Here is a 19,667-nt window from a genome sequence, read left to right as displayed (position 1 = left end):
CTTACCTAGATTTAGAAGCTGCTGTTGAAGCACTTTGTCCTTTGTTTAAATTAAAGGCAACTGATCAAAATAAAAGAAATTGCATTTATATCCATGATTTTAAAATGCTCATACATTAAATTGTTTTGAGTTTGCTATGGCATATCCACTGTACTGAATAAAGGCAACTTGCATGATCAATTCCACCCATCAAATCACTATCCACATAAAAGGCAAATAATTATCCAAAAATGATCAACTCTCCTGAAGAGACTATCAACTCTGCTGACAGACTTCAGGCAAGCAGGACCTTCAAAGCCAAATCCTAATAGTTCAAAATTCCCACTTGAACATGCAAACATAAACTGGGTGGGAATGAAACAACTGATTTACAGCATATCAATTGAAAATAAATGACTAAACTTCAGGGAGTTAAAATATATTTCAGTCCAGGAATAAAGAGAGTTATCGCTCAAACAAAATAAATTTTCTGTAACTTAATTGTATGACAAATAGATAATGAGTAAAAGGGAAAAAAATTACTAAGCAGAAGCTATAATTTCTACTTTATAATCTCAAATTTGACACAAAACTAGCCCTTTTAGAATGCATTTCAACATAAAACATTTATGGATAGATCCCATACCATGACCTTTAATTCCTAACAAGCTAGTCACACAAGAGCACTTTTAACACAGCAACATGTCCTCAAGTGCTGGAGAGTACTGTCGTCAAACAAAACATAACTAGCAAGTCTCTGCTGAGTTGAAATGCTTTTTTGAAAAACATCAGATAATAAAGTACCAGCTTGGTTAACTTTAGCCTCAACTCTTTGATACAAAGATAGGAAAGGAACAAATTTAATTCAATTATGGAATTTTCAAGCTGACCAAATTTCAGAAATAACATTGGGCCACACAAGGAGTTAAGTCAGGTGACCAAAAGGTTGATCACCAATCCAAAAGAACAACTTAAAACAAAAACAGGCAAGAGAATTCCAAAGTTTATAGAATATAAAACGCCTTGCTTGAAATGCATACTGCAGAGGATGAGAGGAACTAACTTAGAAATGAAGAGATGAGGAGGTATTTCTTTAGGCAGAGGGTGGTGAATCCGTGGTATTCACTGCCACAGACAGCTGTGGAGGCCAAGCCATTCAGTATAATTAAAGCAGGGGTTGATAGGTTCTGGATTAGTAAAAGTGTCAAAGGTTATAGGGTGAAGAGGTTTGAGAGGGATAATAAATCAGCTGTGATGGAATGGCAGAGCAGACCTGGTGGGGCAAATGGCCGAATTCTGCTACTAGGTCTTATCGAAATTCAGTGACTTTTTCAATGGTACGATTAGAGAAGTCACATGTAATTGCTAACATGTTTATGAAAGTTTCAGATGCAACTTTCACTTCACTAAAACAAAAAGAGGAAGTGTGAAGAATTCAGAAATGCATTACTAGATCAAAACGCCCCCATGTTTGGATCATGCAATCAATATCATCTCAATTGCCAAAAAAAACCCCAATGAATACCAATGCTGGGTCACACTGATTCAAATGGCTTGGGTTCTTACTTACATGAATTTGCATTTGAAAGAGTATGCTTGGTAGAACACAAGCCGAAAACAAAGTTGTCACAAAACTCTTCCCACTCACAGTAATAACAGGATTTTAAATGACAAATGGTAAAAATCCAGAATTAGAAAGATAAGCAGTGATGCCTTAGAGAAGTTACGAAGTTACAAATATCCTTACAGTACATTCCTCAAAGCATACCTTTCCCTTCCTCATTTTCTCTCTTCAGTTCTGTAAAAACTGGGACATCCTAAACAATTAAAAAAAAATAGATATTTTTAACAAAAATAGCACACTGACCATGACCAAGACAGTTCGCAGGAGTGAGGAAGTCAGGAAGGTGTATGAATTGTCATTCAGAGACAATCAAACTCCATTTGGGTCATAGACAATGGTTCGTTTTCACGTTATAAACACAGATACTTCACAACATATGCCGGTGATAATAAACCTGATTCTGATTCTATTCTGCAGATCATTGAAATCAAGAGCAACACACAGAAAATGCTGGAGGAACCGTTGATGTTTCCAGTGGAGACTCTGTCGTTGAGATTATACTGAACATCCCATTATAAGCAGGCTGCATCTTAAAATATACAGAAACCCAGCATGTGTTCTTGTATTGTTATAAGTGGTTGAGGAATGAGATGGAGGGGATCATGGGACACTGTTGAGATCATCATACTGGGTCAAATGAAGGCATTACAGATAATGTACAGGGAACTTAGGCACTTATAAAATGAGATGGATCACCAACATAAAAGTAAATACAGAAGAATGTAATAACTACTCTTGCATGCCATAATCTAAGGAGACAAGGAGAAAAAGAAAACCACTGTCATGCTCTCTTGTGACATTGACCAAATTGGGTAGGGTGGACAGCAATCGGAAAGGTTCCAATGGAGAATGGGTGACATAATTACAAGAGTTTATAACAGTACCAAAAATGGTCTTTTTGTGCAAATTATTAACTTTTTCACCTCTTCTTTTCCTTCCTTTCCTCTTCTAACTAGCTCTTCAATAAACTTGGCATTTCTTTCCTCATCATCCAGCTCTTGCTTCTTCTTTTTCTCCAATTCCTGTTGTCTACAGATGGTTTCTGGATCACGATCAATGTACTGAATGTACCAACCCTTTGGTGTTTCATCCACTTTGCAGTAACCTGAATGAAAGGGTACACTATGAGTTTCAATTGGTGTATTATTGTCATATGTACCAAATACAGTGAAAATCTTGTCTTGCAGTCTCTTCATACAGAGGAAGTCATTACACAGTGTGCTGGACAATTTGTGAAGGTTCATGAAAATGGAAGAAAACGAGGAGTAGACCACTCAGCCTGTCGCAGCATTTATGGCAGATCTGTCCTAGGCCTCCTTTCCACTGTGTCAGTTTTCCATAGGCCTCAATTCGTAGATCTTTCAAAAAACTTAACTTACATTTTCTTTAAATACTGCCAATAATCTAGCCTCCATAACCTTTGAGGGCAGAGAATTCCACAGATTCTCTGAAAAATTCATACACACCTCAGTTTTATGTGACTGCTCCTTAGTCTTGTAACTATGTCCCCTCGTTCCCACCAGTGAACACATCACAACATCTACCCGGTCAAGCCCCATCAGGACCCTATGTTTCAATAAGATCACCCCTCATTCTTCCTAACTCCAAAGAATATCATTCTAATTCCTTTAGTCACTCATGGTCATACAAACCTCTCATCCTAGGATTTGGCTCAGCAAATTTTCAGACAGCCTACAATGCTAATATATTAACAAATAAGAGAAAATCTGCATAGGCTGGAAATCCAAGCAAAACAAACAAACAAACAAACAAACACACACACACACACATACACAAAATGCTGGAGGAACTCAGGTCAGACAGCATCTACCGAAAGGAACATAGTCGACATTTCAGGTCCAAAGCGTCAAATATACTCTTTTCCATACATACTGTCTGGCCTGCTGAGTTCCTCCAGCACTTTGTGTGTGAATACTAATATATTGCTTCTTTAACACAGCTACTAAAATTGGTACTCTAGGTGTGGTCTCACCAATACCCTGTATAAAAATGACAATTTTTAAACTTCAACCTCTTACAAAAGAGGCCAATATGTCATTCGCCTTCTAAATCATGTGCTGTACTTGCCTGTCAAATCTTTGCAATTCCTGCACAACATCCAGACACCCCCCATACAAAGGGTCTCGGCCTGAAACATCAACTGTACCTCTTTCTAGAGATGCTGTCTGGCCTGCTGCGTTCACCAGCAACTTTGATGTGTGTTACCCCCCCCAATACCTTCCTCACTTCCCTTTCTTCTCCACTTCGATAATAGTCTGCTTTTTCAGTGCATGTCTTCACACTTTCCCACAGTAAACTCTTATTGCCAAGCTGTCACTCGTTCAGTCAACCTGCCTTTATGCAGCAGCAGAGTCCTAATACAGCATCATTCCCTCCCATCTATTTTTGTATGATCAGCAAACTTGGATACCTTGAACTCTGCCCCCTCCTCCAGGTCATTTATATTGTAAATATTTGAGTGACAAGAACTGATCCTTGGTCCACTTAACTAGTTACAAGCTTCCAGCCTACAAAAGAGTGCTTATTCCAACTCTTGTCTTCGATATGATAACCACTCTTCAATCCAAACCAACGCACTAAAGTGTTTGAATTTCAAAATGCTGACCTGATCTTAAGTTTGATGTGAAAATTATAATGTGATAATGACTCATTTTTTTACTAAATGCTCAAAGGAATGAACCTGCAAGAAAATATTTTAGACCAGTTTAAATATGTAGCTGTTTGGTGATATTCGAGCTTGGCAACTTTTTATGTCAATGTGGGGGGAAGGAATACCTTAAAATTTCTTCCTTGTTAATCAAAACTAATAGGGTGAACTATTTAAAAGAGGAAGATTAAAGAGATAAACCTAATAACAATAACTGTGCAATAGTTACTCACCTTCTCTGCCAAGCCACTTGGTGAAGTCAGTCAACGTTTCCCACATCGTTGCATTCATGTGAACATGTTCTCGGTGGCTGATGTATTCATTGTAGATAACGTTGTTATGAACGCGCTTCGTTCCTATTTTTAAAAAAGCATATGATGGCATATTGCAATATTAAATTATTTTGATTACTGCTGATAACATATGTAATAAAAATATAGCAAGCACATTTACATGCTGTGTCCCACATGATGTCACCGCAGTGGATATCGGATTCCCCAGCTTCCTCAGTTATTCATAAAATGTAAAGAACGCAAACACACTTGAGCTGATAGAGGCAGAAGCCAATGGCACCAGCCTTCACCAGAGGAAATCAATTCAGATCATTGCTGATTTTTTATGGTCAACCCAACAATATGTGGTGCAATCTAGGAACACTCAAGACATCAAAATTATATAGTTGCTTGCATTGTTCTCCAAAGAATTGTACTTCGAAGAATAAAGCATACAATCTGTCACAGATACAATCTTTTACTGAGTATGCTTTTTATGTATTAGTTGGCACCATAGAATCTCATTCCATAATGATAACAGATTCCTTTCCCTCTAGACTGTTAACTGAGAAAGAAGGCCATCAGAAATGCAAAGTGAATATTACAGTGTTTCAGTTCAATGTTCCTGTGACTTTATTTGAACTGAAACACTACAACATTCACTTAGAATTTCCGATAGCCATATTTCTCAGTAAACAGCCTAAAGGGAAAATAAGGGAAAGAAATCTGCTCTCATTGTGGAATGAGGACCAATGGTGTCAATACATAAAAAGCATGCTAAATAAAGGGATGCATTTGTAACAGATTGTACGCTTTACTCTTGGAAGTGCAATACTTCGAAGAGTAATGCAAGTAACAATATTTCAAAAGAGTTGAGACAACAGCAAATTGTTTTATACATCAGTAGCTTACATTTTTTTAAAATTGCAGCTGCATTGTTCAGCTAGATCTAATGACATTGTGCATTATTAAAGAAAATATACAACTCACCAAAACGTCTTCTAAGCAGCTCAAGAAATTCATTGCGAAACTCTCTGAAGAGGGAGACAAAAACAAAATTAAATTGAGCACTTCACAGAAATGTAACACTTTAGAATATAACCACGGTGCCATAAAAAGATCAGTCATTTAAAACAAAAGCCATTAGGGGCATATTGTAAAAAATTGTTAAACAATTTATTTAAAAAATCTCAAGTTTTTCTGTATTTAATGCTCAGTTACTTTCTTTCCACTTTCCCATCCTCCATTGGAGTTGCCACACTATATAACAAGCACTCTTTCAAAGAAACATTCCAGATGTGGCTTATCAGCACAAACTGATCACACTCGCCATTGACACAAGATTTTTCTGTAATCTTGTGCAATTTCTTTAGGCAGGAATTTGCTGAATTTTTTTTAAAATCCTGAGTGGTGAGATTATGTGCATCAAATGGGTCCTCCACAATACTAAGGAATAACATGATGACCTGTTAATGGCAATTCCAGTAAACAGGAAAGCAACAGGCTGCAGAGAATAGTGGAGTCAGGTCCACACAGGCACAGCCATTCATTTGAAAGCATGTATAGCAGCTGCTGTCTCAAGAAGGCAGCATCTTTCATCAAGGATTCGCACATTCCAGGTCATGTCCTCTTCCTGCTGCTACCACTGGGCAGGAGATACAGAAGCCTGAAGTGCCACACTAACAGCTTCAGGATCAACTACTTTCCTACAACCATTAGGCACTTGAACTGACCTGCACAACCCTAAACCCACCTCAGTAATGGAAAGCTGTAAGTCACTTCTTACACTACCATGGACATTTTACTGATTTGTTCTGTTGCTTACATGTTTTTTTTCTTCACTGCCTTGCATATGTATAATTAACGTACAACTTACGTGCTGTGTGTTTTATCGTCTCAACCTACGTGCCTGTATGCTGCTGCAAAGATGTTTTTTTAATAGTACTTTTACCTCACCATACTTGCTCATGTGACAAATAAACTCGACATGAGATGGAGGGACAAGGAAAAATGTGCTTATCCGTCTCCATAGATGCTGCCTGACCTGATTGAGTTTCACCAGCATTTTGTGCATATCCTGTTCATAAAATTGCTGAGAAAATACTTCTGAAAGCTGGTTTAGATGTAGGATATTCAGCACCTGGGGTCAAAGGTTTAGTCTTAGAAGCCAGTAGAAACATTTTTACCCAGAGGGTGGTGAGTCTTGGTAATACTCTACCCAAGGGTTGTGAAAACTCCCCCTGCAGAAGTTATTCAGGGAAGAGACTGATAGATTTTTGGATATTAAAGGAGTCAAGGAAATGGGATAAATGCAGGAAGGTGGCATTGAAGTAAAAGATGAAGGAGGATCTCAGCATGGTTGAGGGGCAGTATGCCAATGTTTCACAATGGGATTAAGTGAAGGCATGGTGGGCTAGGTAGCCTCTAATGTAATATTCCTCTAGAATAATAAACACAAATGTAAAAAACACATTATTCACCCAAGTGGTCCTTGCTCCTGTCATGTTTCCATAAGATCATACGATATAAGAGCAGAATTAGGCCATTTGGCCCCAAGTCTGCTCTGCCATTTCATCAAGGCTAATCCAATTTTCCTCTCAGCCCCAATTTCCTGCCTTCTCCCTATACCCCTTCATGCCCTGACCAATCAAGATTCTATCAACTTCTACCTTAGATGTACATAATGACTCGGCCTCCACCGCTGCCTGTGGCAAAGGATTCCACAGATTCACCACTCTCTGGCTAAAGAAATTCTTCATCATCTCCGTTCTAAAAGGTCACCCCTCAATTCTGAGACCGTGCCCTCTGGTCTTAGACTCTCCCACCATAGGAAACATCTTCTCCACATCCACGCTATCAAGACCTTTCACCATTCGATAAGCTTCAACGAGGTCAAACCTCATTCGTCTGAATTCCAGTAAATACGGGCCCAGAGCCATCAAACGCTCTTCATATGACAAGCCATTCGATCCTGGAATCATTTTCGTGATGCTCCTTAAAACCCTTTCCAGTTTCAACACATCCTTTTTAAGGGGCACAAAACTGCTCACAATACTCCAAGTGAGGCCTCACCAAAGCTTTATAAAGTCTCAACATTACATTCTTGCTTTTATATTCTATTCCCCTTGAAATGAATGCTAACATTGCATTTGCCTTCCTCACCACAGACTCACTGCCAATTAACCTTTAGGGAATCCTGCACAAGGACTCCCAAGTCTCTTTGCATCTCAGATTTTTGTATTTTCACTCCATTTAGAAAATAGTCAACCCTTTCACTTCTTCTACAAAAGTGCATGACCATACACTTCCTGACACTGTATTCCATCTGCCATTTCTTTGCCCAATCTCCTACTCTAAGTCCTTCTGCAGCCTCTCTACTTCCTCAAAACTACCTGCCCCTACACCTACCTTCATAGGGTCTGAAAACTTTGCAACAAAACCATCAATTCCATCATCCAAATCATTGATATATAATGTAACAACAATTAGTCCCAAAACAGACCCCTATGGAACACCACTAATCGCCGGCAGCTAACCACAAAAGGCTCCTGTTATCCCACTCTTTGCCTCCTGCCAATCAGCCACTGTTTTATCCATGCTAGATTTTTTCCTGCAATACCATGCTTGTTAAACAGCCTCATATATGGCACTTTGTCAAAGGCCTTCTGAAAATCCAAGTACACAACATTAACTGATCCTCCTTTGTCTATCCAGCTTGTTACTTCTTCAAAGAATTCCAGCAGGTTTGTCAGGCAAGGTTTTCCCTTGAGGAAACTATGTTGACTGTGGCCTATTTTATCATGTGCCTCCAAGTACCCTGAGACCTTATCCTTATTAACCAACTCAAACATCTTCCCAACTACTGAGCTCAGACTAACTGGCCTATAGTTTCCTTTCTTCCGCCTCTTTCCCTTCTTGAAGAGTGGAATAACATTTGCAATTTTCCAGTCTTCTGGAACCATTCCAGCATCTAGTGATTCTTGAAAAATCACTACTAATGCCTCCATACTCTCTTCAGCCACCTTTCAGAACTCAGGGGTATACACCATCTGGTCCTGGTGACTTATCGACCTTCAGCCCTTTCAGTTTCCCAACAGCCTTCTCCCTAGTAATGGTAACCTCACACAAATCATGCCACCGACACTTGGAACTTCCACCACACTGCTAGTGTCTTCCACAATGAAGATTGATGGAAAATACTTATTCAGTTCATCAGTTATTTCATTGTCCCCAATTACTACCTCTCCAGAATTGTTTTCCAGTGATCCAATATCCACTCTTGCCTCTTTTACACTTTATGCATCTGAGGAAACTTCTGGTATCCTCTTTAATATTATTGGCTAGCCTACTTTCATATTCCATCTTTACCTTCTTAATGACTTTTTTAGTTGCCTTCTAGTGGTTTTTAAAAGCTGTCCAATCCTCTAACCCCACAAATCTTTGCTCTGTTATATGCCCTCTCTTCAACTTTTATGTTGGCATTGACTTCTCATTAGCCACGATTGGGTCATCTTTCTTTTAGAATACTTCTTCCTCTTTGACATATCCGCTGCCCTCCAAATTGCTTCCAGAAATTACTGTTAGTGTTCTTTTCCAATCAATTCTGGCCAACTCTTCTTTCATGGCTCTATAATTCCCTTTACTCCACTGTAATACTAATATATCAGACTTTAGCTTCTCTTTCTCAAATTTCAGGATGAATTCAATCATATTATGACCACTTGCTCCCCAGGGTACTTTTACCTTAAGGTCTCTAATCAATTCTGGTTCATTGACAACACCCAATCCAGAATAGCTAATCCTCTGGTGGGCTCAACCACAAACTGCTCTAAAAAGCCATTTTGTTGGCATCCTAGAAATTTCCCCTCCTGGAATCCAGCACAAACCTGATTTTCCCAATCTATGTGCATATTGACATCTCTCATGACTTGTATCATTGTCCTTTTGGCATGCGTTTTCTATCTCCCATTGTAATTTGTTGGCCACATACTTACTACTGTTTGGGGGTCTGTATACAACTCTCAACAGGGTCTTTTTTGTTTGCACTTCCTTAGTTCTATCAATGTTTCAACACCTTCTGACCCTATGTCACCTCTTCCTAATGATTCGACTTCATTTTTTGCCAACGGAAAAACGATAGCCCCTCTGGCTTCTTGCCTATCCTTTCGATACATGTTCAATACAGGGACATTAAGCTCCCAGCTATAATTTTTCAGCCATGATTCAATGATGCCTACAACATCACATCTGCCAATCTGCAATTGTGCTGTAAGTTCAAGTTTTGCAAGAGCTTTCACAACGCTTCTTCTTTCAACCCTGCCATGTGTTGTTAGTTCCTACAAATAGCTGTTTAGCTTTACTTCAAATACAGCAACGCAAGTTGCTTGGATGAAAGTTTCTCAGAATTAAGCAACAGCTATTCTAAACATAAGGCCACAGGTTCAAAAAAAAAACCACACACTAACAAAATTAAAATAAAATCAGGTAATTTACTGCTAAATAAAATGTATGCTCGCTTCCAAATAATCCTGATAATGTCAGAAAAATCCAATTGATTCCTTTGTTAGATCAACTATTCAGGAAAAATTTGAACACGCAGGAGATTCTGCAGATCCTGGAAATCTTGAGCAACATGCATAAAACGTTAGAGGAACTCAGCAAGTCTAGTGCTGATGAAGGGTCTTGGTCCCAAAACTTCCAACTGCTTATTCCTCTCTATAGATGCTACCTGACTTGCTGAGTTTCTCCAGCATTGTGTATGTTACACACAATTAATGTTGTTTTCCTTAAAAAAAAGTTGTAACTTGATAAACCATTAAACCTTTGAAGACAGCTAATTACTAAAAATTACAAAGGACAAAAAAAAATTTTCAGTTGTCCTTTTTAAGAAATATTTAAGCTTATAGAAAACTGTATGCGTCATTGAAACAAGGGGAATTAGACACTTGTGAAAAGGAAAGATAGAAACTGGCCTGAAAAGGATAAAGGTTGATACTCATAATGCTGAATTTTATCAGCTACATTTTATTTAAAGGGAAGGGCAAAGGAACAAGACAAGAGCTACTTATGGAGCAGATAGCAAGTGACAGGAAGTTATTTTGATATGCTGGAGTTTCCTGGCATTTTTTACTCAAATTGGAGATTAGTGGAAACTGACTTCTTTGGAGCAGCTACATCAGCACAAGGCCAAATATTGCATAATTAATATTACTCATTAATTTATCGGTTGTGCTTTTTTTAAACTTTTAAAAAATTTTTACACATAAAAAATCTATCAGATAATTAATTCTGAATTAACTATACACATTTTGTAAGCAACTTATGTTTTAAAATTTTATAGATTGTTAAAAACTTAACACAGCTTTCAATCTTCATTAGCAATGTTTACATAAGCATTGAAACAGTGTACATACTCTGAAAAATAATCCATAAATTGCTGTGGGTTCTCAGATGCCAGCAGAAGCTGTCGTTGGTGGGATTCCGATATGCAGTGACATTTAAAACCATTCTGAAATTCAACACAAATTATATCAGTGCACACAATATATTTTTGAAATATCACTAGCCATCTAACTTAACCCTCATTCTGATGAAATTTCAGATCAAAATATTAAAATAGATCATGTGACTCCCAAGTTGAAATATCTTCAGCCATCTGTTACCTTATAAAATGACAATCAAACCCTGTCAATTGAGATGTGCAACCTATGTGAGATGTTCATATCATTCTTGATTTATGCTGCACTTTATTTGGATATGTGTGGCAGTAGGTTTACAGTGATAAAAATTTACCTAACAATATTCTGCGATTATTTTCTTATGTGGAAAGATCCATTAATTAATCCCTATTGAATCAGTGTTTCATGTCACTGAGCTTTAATGTGACACTTTACATTTATGCAGGTAGGTACTTGTCTATTCCTGCATTTGCGCTTACAATTTGCCACAACATTCAAAGTGGATTTTTGATTTAACAAAAATCAAAACTGACTCCAGTTTTCAATGCATCACTAATTAAAATGCTGCCTGATCTTCTGAATATTTCTAGAATCCGTGGAAAGAAAAACAGTTAAGGCTCCAATTCGAAGTTCCTTTGTCAGAACTGGATAACAAAGAAAACAAGACAGTTTATGTTACACAAAAGGTGAAAGAAGGATGAAAAAGACAAAAAGGAATATCTCTAAAGACAAGATGGAAAAGAGAAACCACTGCCTGTGTAAAAGACAAAAAAGATAGAGATGGAAATCTCGTCAAAAAAAAAAAGAGAAATTCACAAGTCAGTATTCCTGGAAGTGACTGTGAATTGAACAGTAAATGAAAATCAAAGGAATCGGCAAATGCTGGAAGTGTAGTAAATGTTTGAAAAACTTAACAAATCAGCCTATGTGGGAAGGAATACAAATTAATATTTGTCAAGGATCTTTATTAGAACTCAAAAGTAGTGGAAAAGCTTAGCCTAGTGAAAATTAAAAGTGAGTTACTTTCCATAAAACAGCTAGACATCTGCAGTTTTTTGTCATTTTCTGGGTGTTAACATCTCCGAGGACTTGTCCTGGCCACAAAAGATTGATGCAATCATGAAGAAGGTTCTACTTTGTTCAAAAATTCCATAAAACACTTGCAAATTTCTACAGGTGTATGGTGGAGAGCGTTTCAATTGGTTGCATCACTGCCTGGGTGGAGGCTCCAATGCACAGGGCAACAAGAAGCTGCAAAGGCTTGCAGGCTCGGCCAGTTCCTTCACAGGCACACCCACCCCACCATCGAGGACACCTTCAAAACGCAGTGACTCAAGGCACTAACAACCCTCAAAACCAGGATATGTTCTCTTCTCATCACCAACAGATTTCTGAACACTCCATGAATGCCACTTCGCCCTATATACTTCATAATTTATAATAGTTTCTAACATTTTCGCACTGTACTGCTGCTCCAAAACAGTAAATGTCACGTATAATCCCGAGTTTAATTCAATTAAGGTTCTGCACAGTGATAAACTATGAACTCCCCCCCCACACCCCAATATGTAAGTGGGAATTTTGTGATAGAAATTACTTCGATTATCAAGCAAAGTGGTTGGTCTCTTGTAACATTGGTATTGGTTTATGATTGTCATATATGTACTCAGGTACAATGAAAAGTTTGTTTTGCATATTGCTCCTAAAAATCAGTTCAGATAGTCCTACTTGGCTCACGTGGCATGAGCATTAGTTGCCACTTATCAGACCATGCCCAAGTATTACTCCGATCTTGTTGCATAGACAGCTTCAAATACCAGTCTCCTCAAAACAAGTTAAAATTGCACTTGCAAAATAGAAAACAACATTCAAGCATTAATAGGTGAGTGCTGAGCTGGATGAACAGCTCACTTAAGGAAAGTGAAGCATCTTAAATAACCTCACCTTTCCAGGGTAGCGATCACCGCAGGACCATTTTTTGGCTTGCCATGCAGTAGGAGACTTGCATATGGCCTCTCCTACACTACTGTGCCCGTAGCAATACTTTCACGTGGCATCCCTGTTTTCACTAAGGATGCGACCGAGTGTCCAGCAGTACGACTGGGTGGGTAGGCTGGGCTCATCAGCCTTGGCTGGCAGCCAGCCCAGAAGAAGGACAACTTAGATTCCAAACCCAAGTAGAAGGGACTCATTAGCCTTGCCAGGCAGTCTATCTAGGAGAAAGAAAACCCGGATTCTCAATCTACTGCCTTCCGGCCGCCGCAATCATAGCAGCTCACTGTGCCATTGTGGAACTTTCCCTGGCCTGAAGAGTAGAATCAGTCCGCGCGCACCAATCCTCATTATAAACCTATGCAGTGCAGGCAGGAAGAAAAGTCCTACAGTGATGGAGTTTTCCCACCTGATCTTCACAAGCAAAGAACCAGCCATCAATTTGAAGTTACTGGGAAGAAATTTGTCTTCATGCAGATGTGAAATGCACAATATTAAATAAATACACCCAGAATTCCACTACTCAAATTTTGCTCCAATACAGAAGAATTTCATAAGCACAGTTCTGCATCTATTTAACAAGCTGCAAAAATGATACAAAATGTCCCATTATGCTAGAGACACTTTTCAACTCTACCAAATTAAATTCCCCTTACTTAATTCAAGCAACAGAACTCTTAACAGGATTTGTTTCCAGTATTAAAACTCGCTTCATTATTATTTTCTTCTTTTCTAGTATTTCCTTTACTGTTCAAGAAAGCTTTGACTCTTGCTGATGTTGGTTGCCCTCCGGTACACCAGAGAGAGAGAAAGTTTCTTCTGAGCTGGCAAACTTAGGATGAACAAAGAAGAACAAACCAGCTCATAGGATTTACAACCAAAGTCTGTGATAACCTTTCCAAACTCACAATATTTATCAAAATAATTAAAACAACAAAAAGCTGTTTTCTTGCGAAAGGATGCAGAGTAATTGTACTATTCTTTCATATTAGTCAGGAATAAAAAAAAGCATCCTGGCCTTTTTGGGCTTAAAGTGAAAGGAGATAACAAACGAGCTTGCAGCAGCATTCCAATTACAGCACATGACCGCTTATGTTTATCTCTGAAGTTAGCAGATACTCAATGTTAATTAAAATGCACAATAGTTAAAATAAATATGAAAAAATATCAGAAGGATTTTTTTCTCATTAAAGAGGTGAACAAAAAAATGCACAAATCAATAAAAAAAACTGCATCTGGACTAATCACATCATGTGTTTCCCCAGTTAAGTCCAAAATCCTGCAGCAAAATAACAGAGATGCAAGAGGATTAAAATAAAACAAAGCTCTGGAAATGCTCAGGCCAGGTGGCATCTTTGGAAGAAGGAGCTGATATTTCATGGCAATCGTTGACATACATATTAAAGGAGATGAAACTGAAACTTTGAATCTTTTCTGCGTTATCAATTCTTTTCAGCCTGACACCTCTTCCGGAACTTTGTGTGCTGCACTAAATTCCAGCATCTACAGCTCTCACATCTCACTTTAATACTTCACTCAACACACATAAAAGTTGCTGGTGAACGCAGCAGGCCAAGCAGCATCTATTGGAAGAGGTACAGTCGACATTTCAGGCCGAGACCCTTCTTCAAGACTAACTGAAAGAAGAGCTAGTAAGAGATTTGAAAGTGGGAGGGGGAGGGGGAGATCCAAAATGATAGGAGAAGACAGGAGGGGGACAGATGGAGCCAAGAGCTGGACAGTTGATTGGCAAAGGGGATATGAGAGGATCATGGGAGTGGAGGCCTAGGGAGAAAGAAAAGGGGGGAGGGGGGAAGCCCAGAGGATGGGCAAGGGGTATAGTGAGAGGGACAGAGGGAGAAAAAGGAGAGAGAGAAAAAGAATGTGTGTATATAAATAAATAACAGATGGGGTTACGAGGGAGAGGTGGGGCATTAGCGGAAGTTTGAGAAGTCAGTGTTCATGCCATCAGGTTGGATGGAATATAAGGTGTTGTTCCTCCAACCTGAGCGTGGCTTCATCTTTACAGTAGAGGAGGCCGTGGATAGACATATCAGAATGGGAATGGGACGTGAAATTAAAATGTGTGGCCACTGGCAGATCCTGCTTTCTCTGGCAGACAAAGTGTAGGGGTTCAGCGAAACGATCTCCCAGTCTGCGTCGGGTCTCGCCAATATATAGAAGGCCACATCGGGAGCACCGGACACAGTATATCACCCCAGCCGACTCACAGGTGAAGTGTCACCTCACCTGGAAGGACTGTTTGGGGCCCTGAATGGTGGTAAGGGAGGAAGTGTAAGGGCATGTGTAGCACTTGTTCCGCTTACAAGGATAAGTGCCAGGAGGGAGATCGGTGGGGAGGGATGGGGGGGGGGAACGAGTGGAGAAGGGAGTCGCATAGGGAGCGATCCCTGCGGAAAGCGGGGGGGGGAGGGAAAGATGTGCTTCGTGGTGGGATCCCATTGGAGGTGGCGGAAGTTATGGAGAATTATATGTTGGACCCGGAGGCTGATGGGGTGGTAGGTGAGGACAAGGGGAACCCTATTTCTAGTGGGGTGGCGGGAGGATGGAGTGAGAGCAGATATGCGTGAAATGGGGGAGATGCATTTGAGAGCAGAGTTGATGGTGAAGGAAGGGAAGCCCCTTTCTTTAAAAAAGGAGGACATCTCCTTCCTCCTGGAATGAAAAGCCTCATCCTGAGAGCAGATGCAGCGGAGATGGAGGAATTGCGAGAAGGGGATGGCATTTTTGCAAAAGACAGGGTGAGAAGAGGAATAGTCCAGATAGCTGTGAGAGTCAGTAGGCTTATAGTAGACATCAGTAGATAAGCTGTCTCCAGAAACAGAGACAGAAAGATCTAGAAAGGGGAGGGAGGTGTTGGAAATGGACCAGGTAAACTTGAGAGCAGGGGGAAAGTTGGAGGCAAAGTCAATGAGCTCATCATGCGTGCAGGAAGCAGCGCCAACACAGTCGTCGATGTAGCAAAGGAAAAGTGGGGGACAGATACCAGAATAGGTTTGGAACATAGATTGTTCCACAAAGCCAACAAAAAGGCAGGCGTAGCTGGGACCCATACAGGTGCCCATAGCTACACCTTTAGTTTAGAGGAAGTGGGAGGAGCCAAAGAAGTAATTATTAAGAGTAAAAGTATTATTAAGAGACAGCTTATCTACTGATGCGCACTATAAGCCTACTGACTCTCACAGCTATCTGGACTATTCCTCTTCTCACCCTGTCTCTTGCAAAAGAGCTGTGTTGCTTGAAATTCCAGCATCTGAAGATTTCCTCGTGTTTGCGTTTTTAATACTTCACTGCAAAGTTTCGCCACGGTATGCTCACTTTGAAGAAAACTTTTCCCTCCTCTCTTCAATGCAGACAAAGGATGTCAATTCCAAACATCAACTGCTCATGCAGGGGTTCCCAACCTGGGATTCACGGACCCTCCAGTTAATGGTAATGCTCCATGGCATATAAAAGGTTGGGAACTCCTGGTCTGCAGTTACTGCCTGAATGAGTTCCTCCAAGTTAGTTTTTTTTTCGTTCCAGTATTTCTGAACAATAGTGATCCACAGTAAAATGCAACATGCACCCACCACCTCTGCTAAAGGTTAATAGTAAAACTTTTTGATGAAAGTAAACTAAAAATATGAATTCACAGGCGCAGGACAGACTGTAGATGCTGGAATTCTGCAGCAATGCATGTAATATGCTGGAAGAAGTCAGCGGATCAAGCAGCATCTGTGGAGGAAAATAAACGGTTAAAATTTTGGGCCAAGACCTTTCTTCAGGACTGGAAAGAGGACGCAAGTCAGAATAAAGGGTGGGGAGAGGGGAGGAGTATGTGCTGGCAGGTGATAGGTGAATCCAGAAGGATGAAGGCAATAAAGTGGGAGACGAGAGAAAAAGGGAATGAAGTTGGGAAGTGATTGGTGGAAGAGGCAAAGGGCTGCAGAAGGAACTCGAGTGGATGACTGCACCCACTCCAGACATTCTCTCTTCTAACCTCCTCCCATTGGGCAGAAGATACAAAAGCCTAAAAGCACGCACCACCAGATTCAAGGATGGCTTCTATCCCACTGTTACAAGACTATTGAACAGTTCGATTAGTTGGACTCTTGACCTACGATCTACCTCGGTAAGACCTTGCACTTTATTGTCTACTGCACTTTAACTATAGCTGTAACACTTTATTATGTTATTATTTTACCTTGCACTATCTCAATGCACTGATGGAATAAAGTGATCTGACAATTGAGATGATTAAAAAAAATGTCAATCCAATAATGAGTGGGGATACCATGCAAATGATAGGAGTAACATCCAGTGTAATCCCGTTTTAGTAATACTGGAGTTTAAGAAAATCAGTGAGCTCCTGGGGCATCAAAGGGCAAGACAAGATCACAAGGCTTTGTGGAGTCAGAGTTGGTGGTATCCGGCTGTTCTGCAGTCTATTACTCTTTTCCATTGTACTACTTCAATACGCTGTTGTAAAGAAATTATCCATATAGTTGGAACGTAAATCAAAGATTTTAATTGTACCTCATACAAAAAGGTGGAAAAACTCAGCAAACCAGCTGCATTTTGAAGCCCTCCAATGGTCGAGATCAACCATGGATGTTGCGTCCTAGCGATCTATGAGATTCACAAGCCAGGGCAGTAGGAAATGGAGAGCAAGCTGTTGCCCATACAGCAGGCTCTCCCTCTCCATGCAGCTGATGAATCCAAAGGAACATCAAAGACTGATTGTTTATTCCTGCCCCCCCCCAAAAAACTGTCAACATTTTGGGCTGAAACCCTTCGTCAAGCCCAACTTGTAGAGTTCCACCAGCATTTTGAGTGAGCTGCTCAAGCTTTCCAGCTTCTACAGAATCTCTTGAGTCACTGTACCTCAGTACGTGACAATATAAACCAATTCCAATGTGAAATAATTACCACCCTGTGTGTAAAACACTGGATGGACAGGCTGCTACAGATCCCAAATGTCAATGTCAAAGTAAACTTACTATTAAAGTACATACAGTATAAAAATTATACATAAACAATGACTGACAAACAACTAATGAGCAAACAGACAAATTGTGCAAGTAAAATAAATGTGACAACAATAAACCAAATCCAATTCCTCATAATTACCATATCCTGCATAGTGGACAGGTTGGCTGCCACTGATCCCCTATCTGACAATAGTAAACCAACTCTAATTACTTATTACATCTATAAATTTGCCAACGATCCAACCACTGTTGGCAAAATCTGAGATGGTGACGAGAGAGCATACAGGAGCGAGATATACCAGCTAGTTGAGTGGTGTCGCAGCAACAACCTTGCAATCAATGTCAGTAAGACCAAAGAACTGATTGTGGATCTCAGAAAGAGTAAGATGAGGGATCAGAAGTGGGGAGAGTGAGCAATTTTAAGTTCCTGGGTGTTAATATCTCTGAGGACCTAACCTGGTCCCAACACATTGATGCAGCTATAAAGAAGGCAAGACAGCGACTATACTTCATCAGGAGTTTGAAGAGCTTTGGTACGTCACAAAAAAACACAAATTTCTGTACATGTGCCATGGAGAGCATTCTATCTGGCTGCACCACCATACAGCATGGGGTGGGGCGACTGCACAGGATCAAAGCAAGCTGTAGAGTTGTGAATTTAGCCTACTCCATCATGGGCACCAGCCTCCGACATCTTCAAGAAGCAATGCCTCAAAAAGGCGATGTCCATAATTAAGGACCCCCATCACCCACGGCATGCCCTCTTCTCATGGTTACCGTTGGGAAGGAGATACACAGCGAATTAGGAACAGCTTCTTCCCCTCTGCCATCCGATTTCTAAATGGACATGTAACCCAGGAGCACTACCTCACCTCGTCCCGACGAAGGATCTCTGCCCCAAACGTCGACTGTACCTCTTCCTAGAGATGCTGCCTGGCCTGCTGCGTTCACCAGCAACTTTTATGTGTGTTGCTTGAATTTCCAGCATCTGCAGATTTCCTCGTGTTAACACTACCTCACCACTTTTTTTTGCGCGTGGATTATATATGATAGTAATTCACAATTTTTCTATTATTATGTATAACATTGTACCACTGACGCAAAGTTAACAAATTTCAAGACATATGCCGGTGATATTAAAACATATTCGAATTTAAATAACACTGGAGAAATTAAAAACACGAGATTTTGCAGATGCTGGAAATGCAGAGTAACACAAATGCTGGAGGATCTCAGCAGGTCAGGCAGCTTGTATGGAAAGGAATAAAGAACCAACTTTTCAGGCAGAGATCCTTAATCAGGACTGGAGGGATTGACCGCCTCTGATCCCACACAGTGCTTCCGTGAGGGCCGCTTCTCCTTCTACAGGAGACCTGGAACCGTCTGGCCGCCTGGCCTTACACCAACTCACCTCGTCCCGGCACTGCTTTTGACACATTTGGCAATACCAGCGCAGCTTTTGCAGCCCCTTGGATTTGATGCGGTTGGCGATTGCCTTGGGGGTGAGGAACTCGGCCTTGCCCATCCTGCCCGCTTCGATGAAACCAGCGACTCGAACACACACAAGAGCTACGTCACCGCACAGGGTCCTAACGACGCAAAAACCGGTGACGCCAGCTATTCGTGTGAACGAATGTGTTTACGTCACCACGTTTCTCCTCCTAAAGTCTCAGAGACAGA

General features: G+C 40.3%; 1 protein-coding gene across 1 annotated transcript in view; it reads right to left on the bottom strand.

Moving 5' to 3' along the window:
- Nucleotides 1-19,559, bottom strand: part of kin (Kin17 DNA and RNA binding protein) — a 36,856-nt gene extending 17,297 nt beyond the window's left edge. The window contains exons 1-7 of the mRNA XM_063072733.1: nucleotides 19,399-19,559; nucleotides 10,957-11,051; nucleotides 5,534-5,577; nucleotides 4,505-4,627; nucleotides 2,527-2,708; nucleotides 1,748-1,796; nucleotides 6-60 (exon numbers count right to left, since the gene is read on the bottom strand). Coding sequence (XP_062928803.1) covers nucleotides 6-60; nucleotides 1,748-1,796; nucleotides 2,527-2,708; nucleotides 4,505-4,627; nucleotides 5,534-5,577; nucleotides 10,957-11,051; nucleotides 19,399-19,512 — 662 coding nt within the window. The 5' untranslated portion in view covers nucleotides 19,513-19,559. The remainder of the gene's footprint in view (nucleotides 1-5; nucleotides 61-1,747; nucleotides 1,797-2,526; nucleotides 2,709-4,504; nucleotides 4,628-5,533; nucleotides 5,578-10,956; nucleotides 11,052-19,398) is intronic.
- Between the last annotated feature and the right edge of the window lie 108 nt (nucleotides 19,560-19,667).

This window comes from Mobula hypostoma, chromosome 20 (genome assembly GCF_963921235.1).
Source record: "Mobula hypostoma chromosome 20, sMobHyp1.1, whole genome shotgun sequence".
Classification (NCBI taxonomy): domain Eukaryota; kingdom Metazoa; phylum Chordata; class Chondrichthyes; order Myliobatiformes; family Myliobatidae; genus Mobula; species Mobula hypostoma.
Note: the sequence above shows the minus strand (reverse complement) of the source record. Positions and strands in the feature narration are given on the sequence as shown.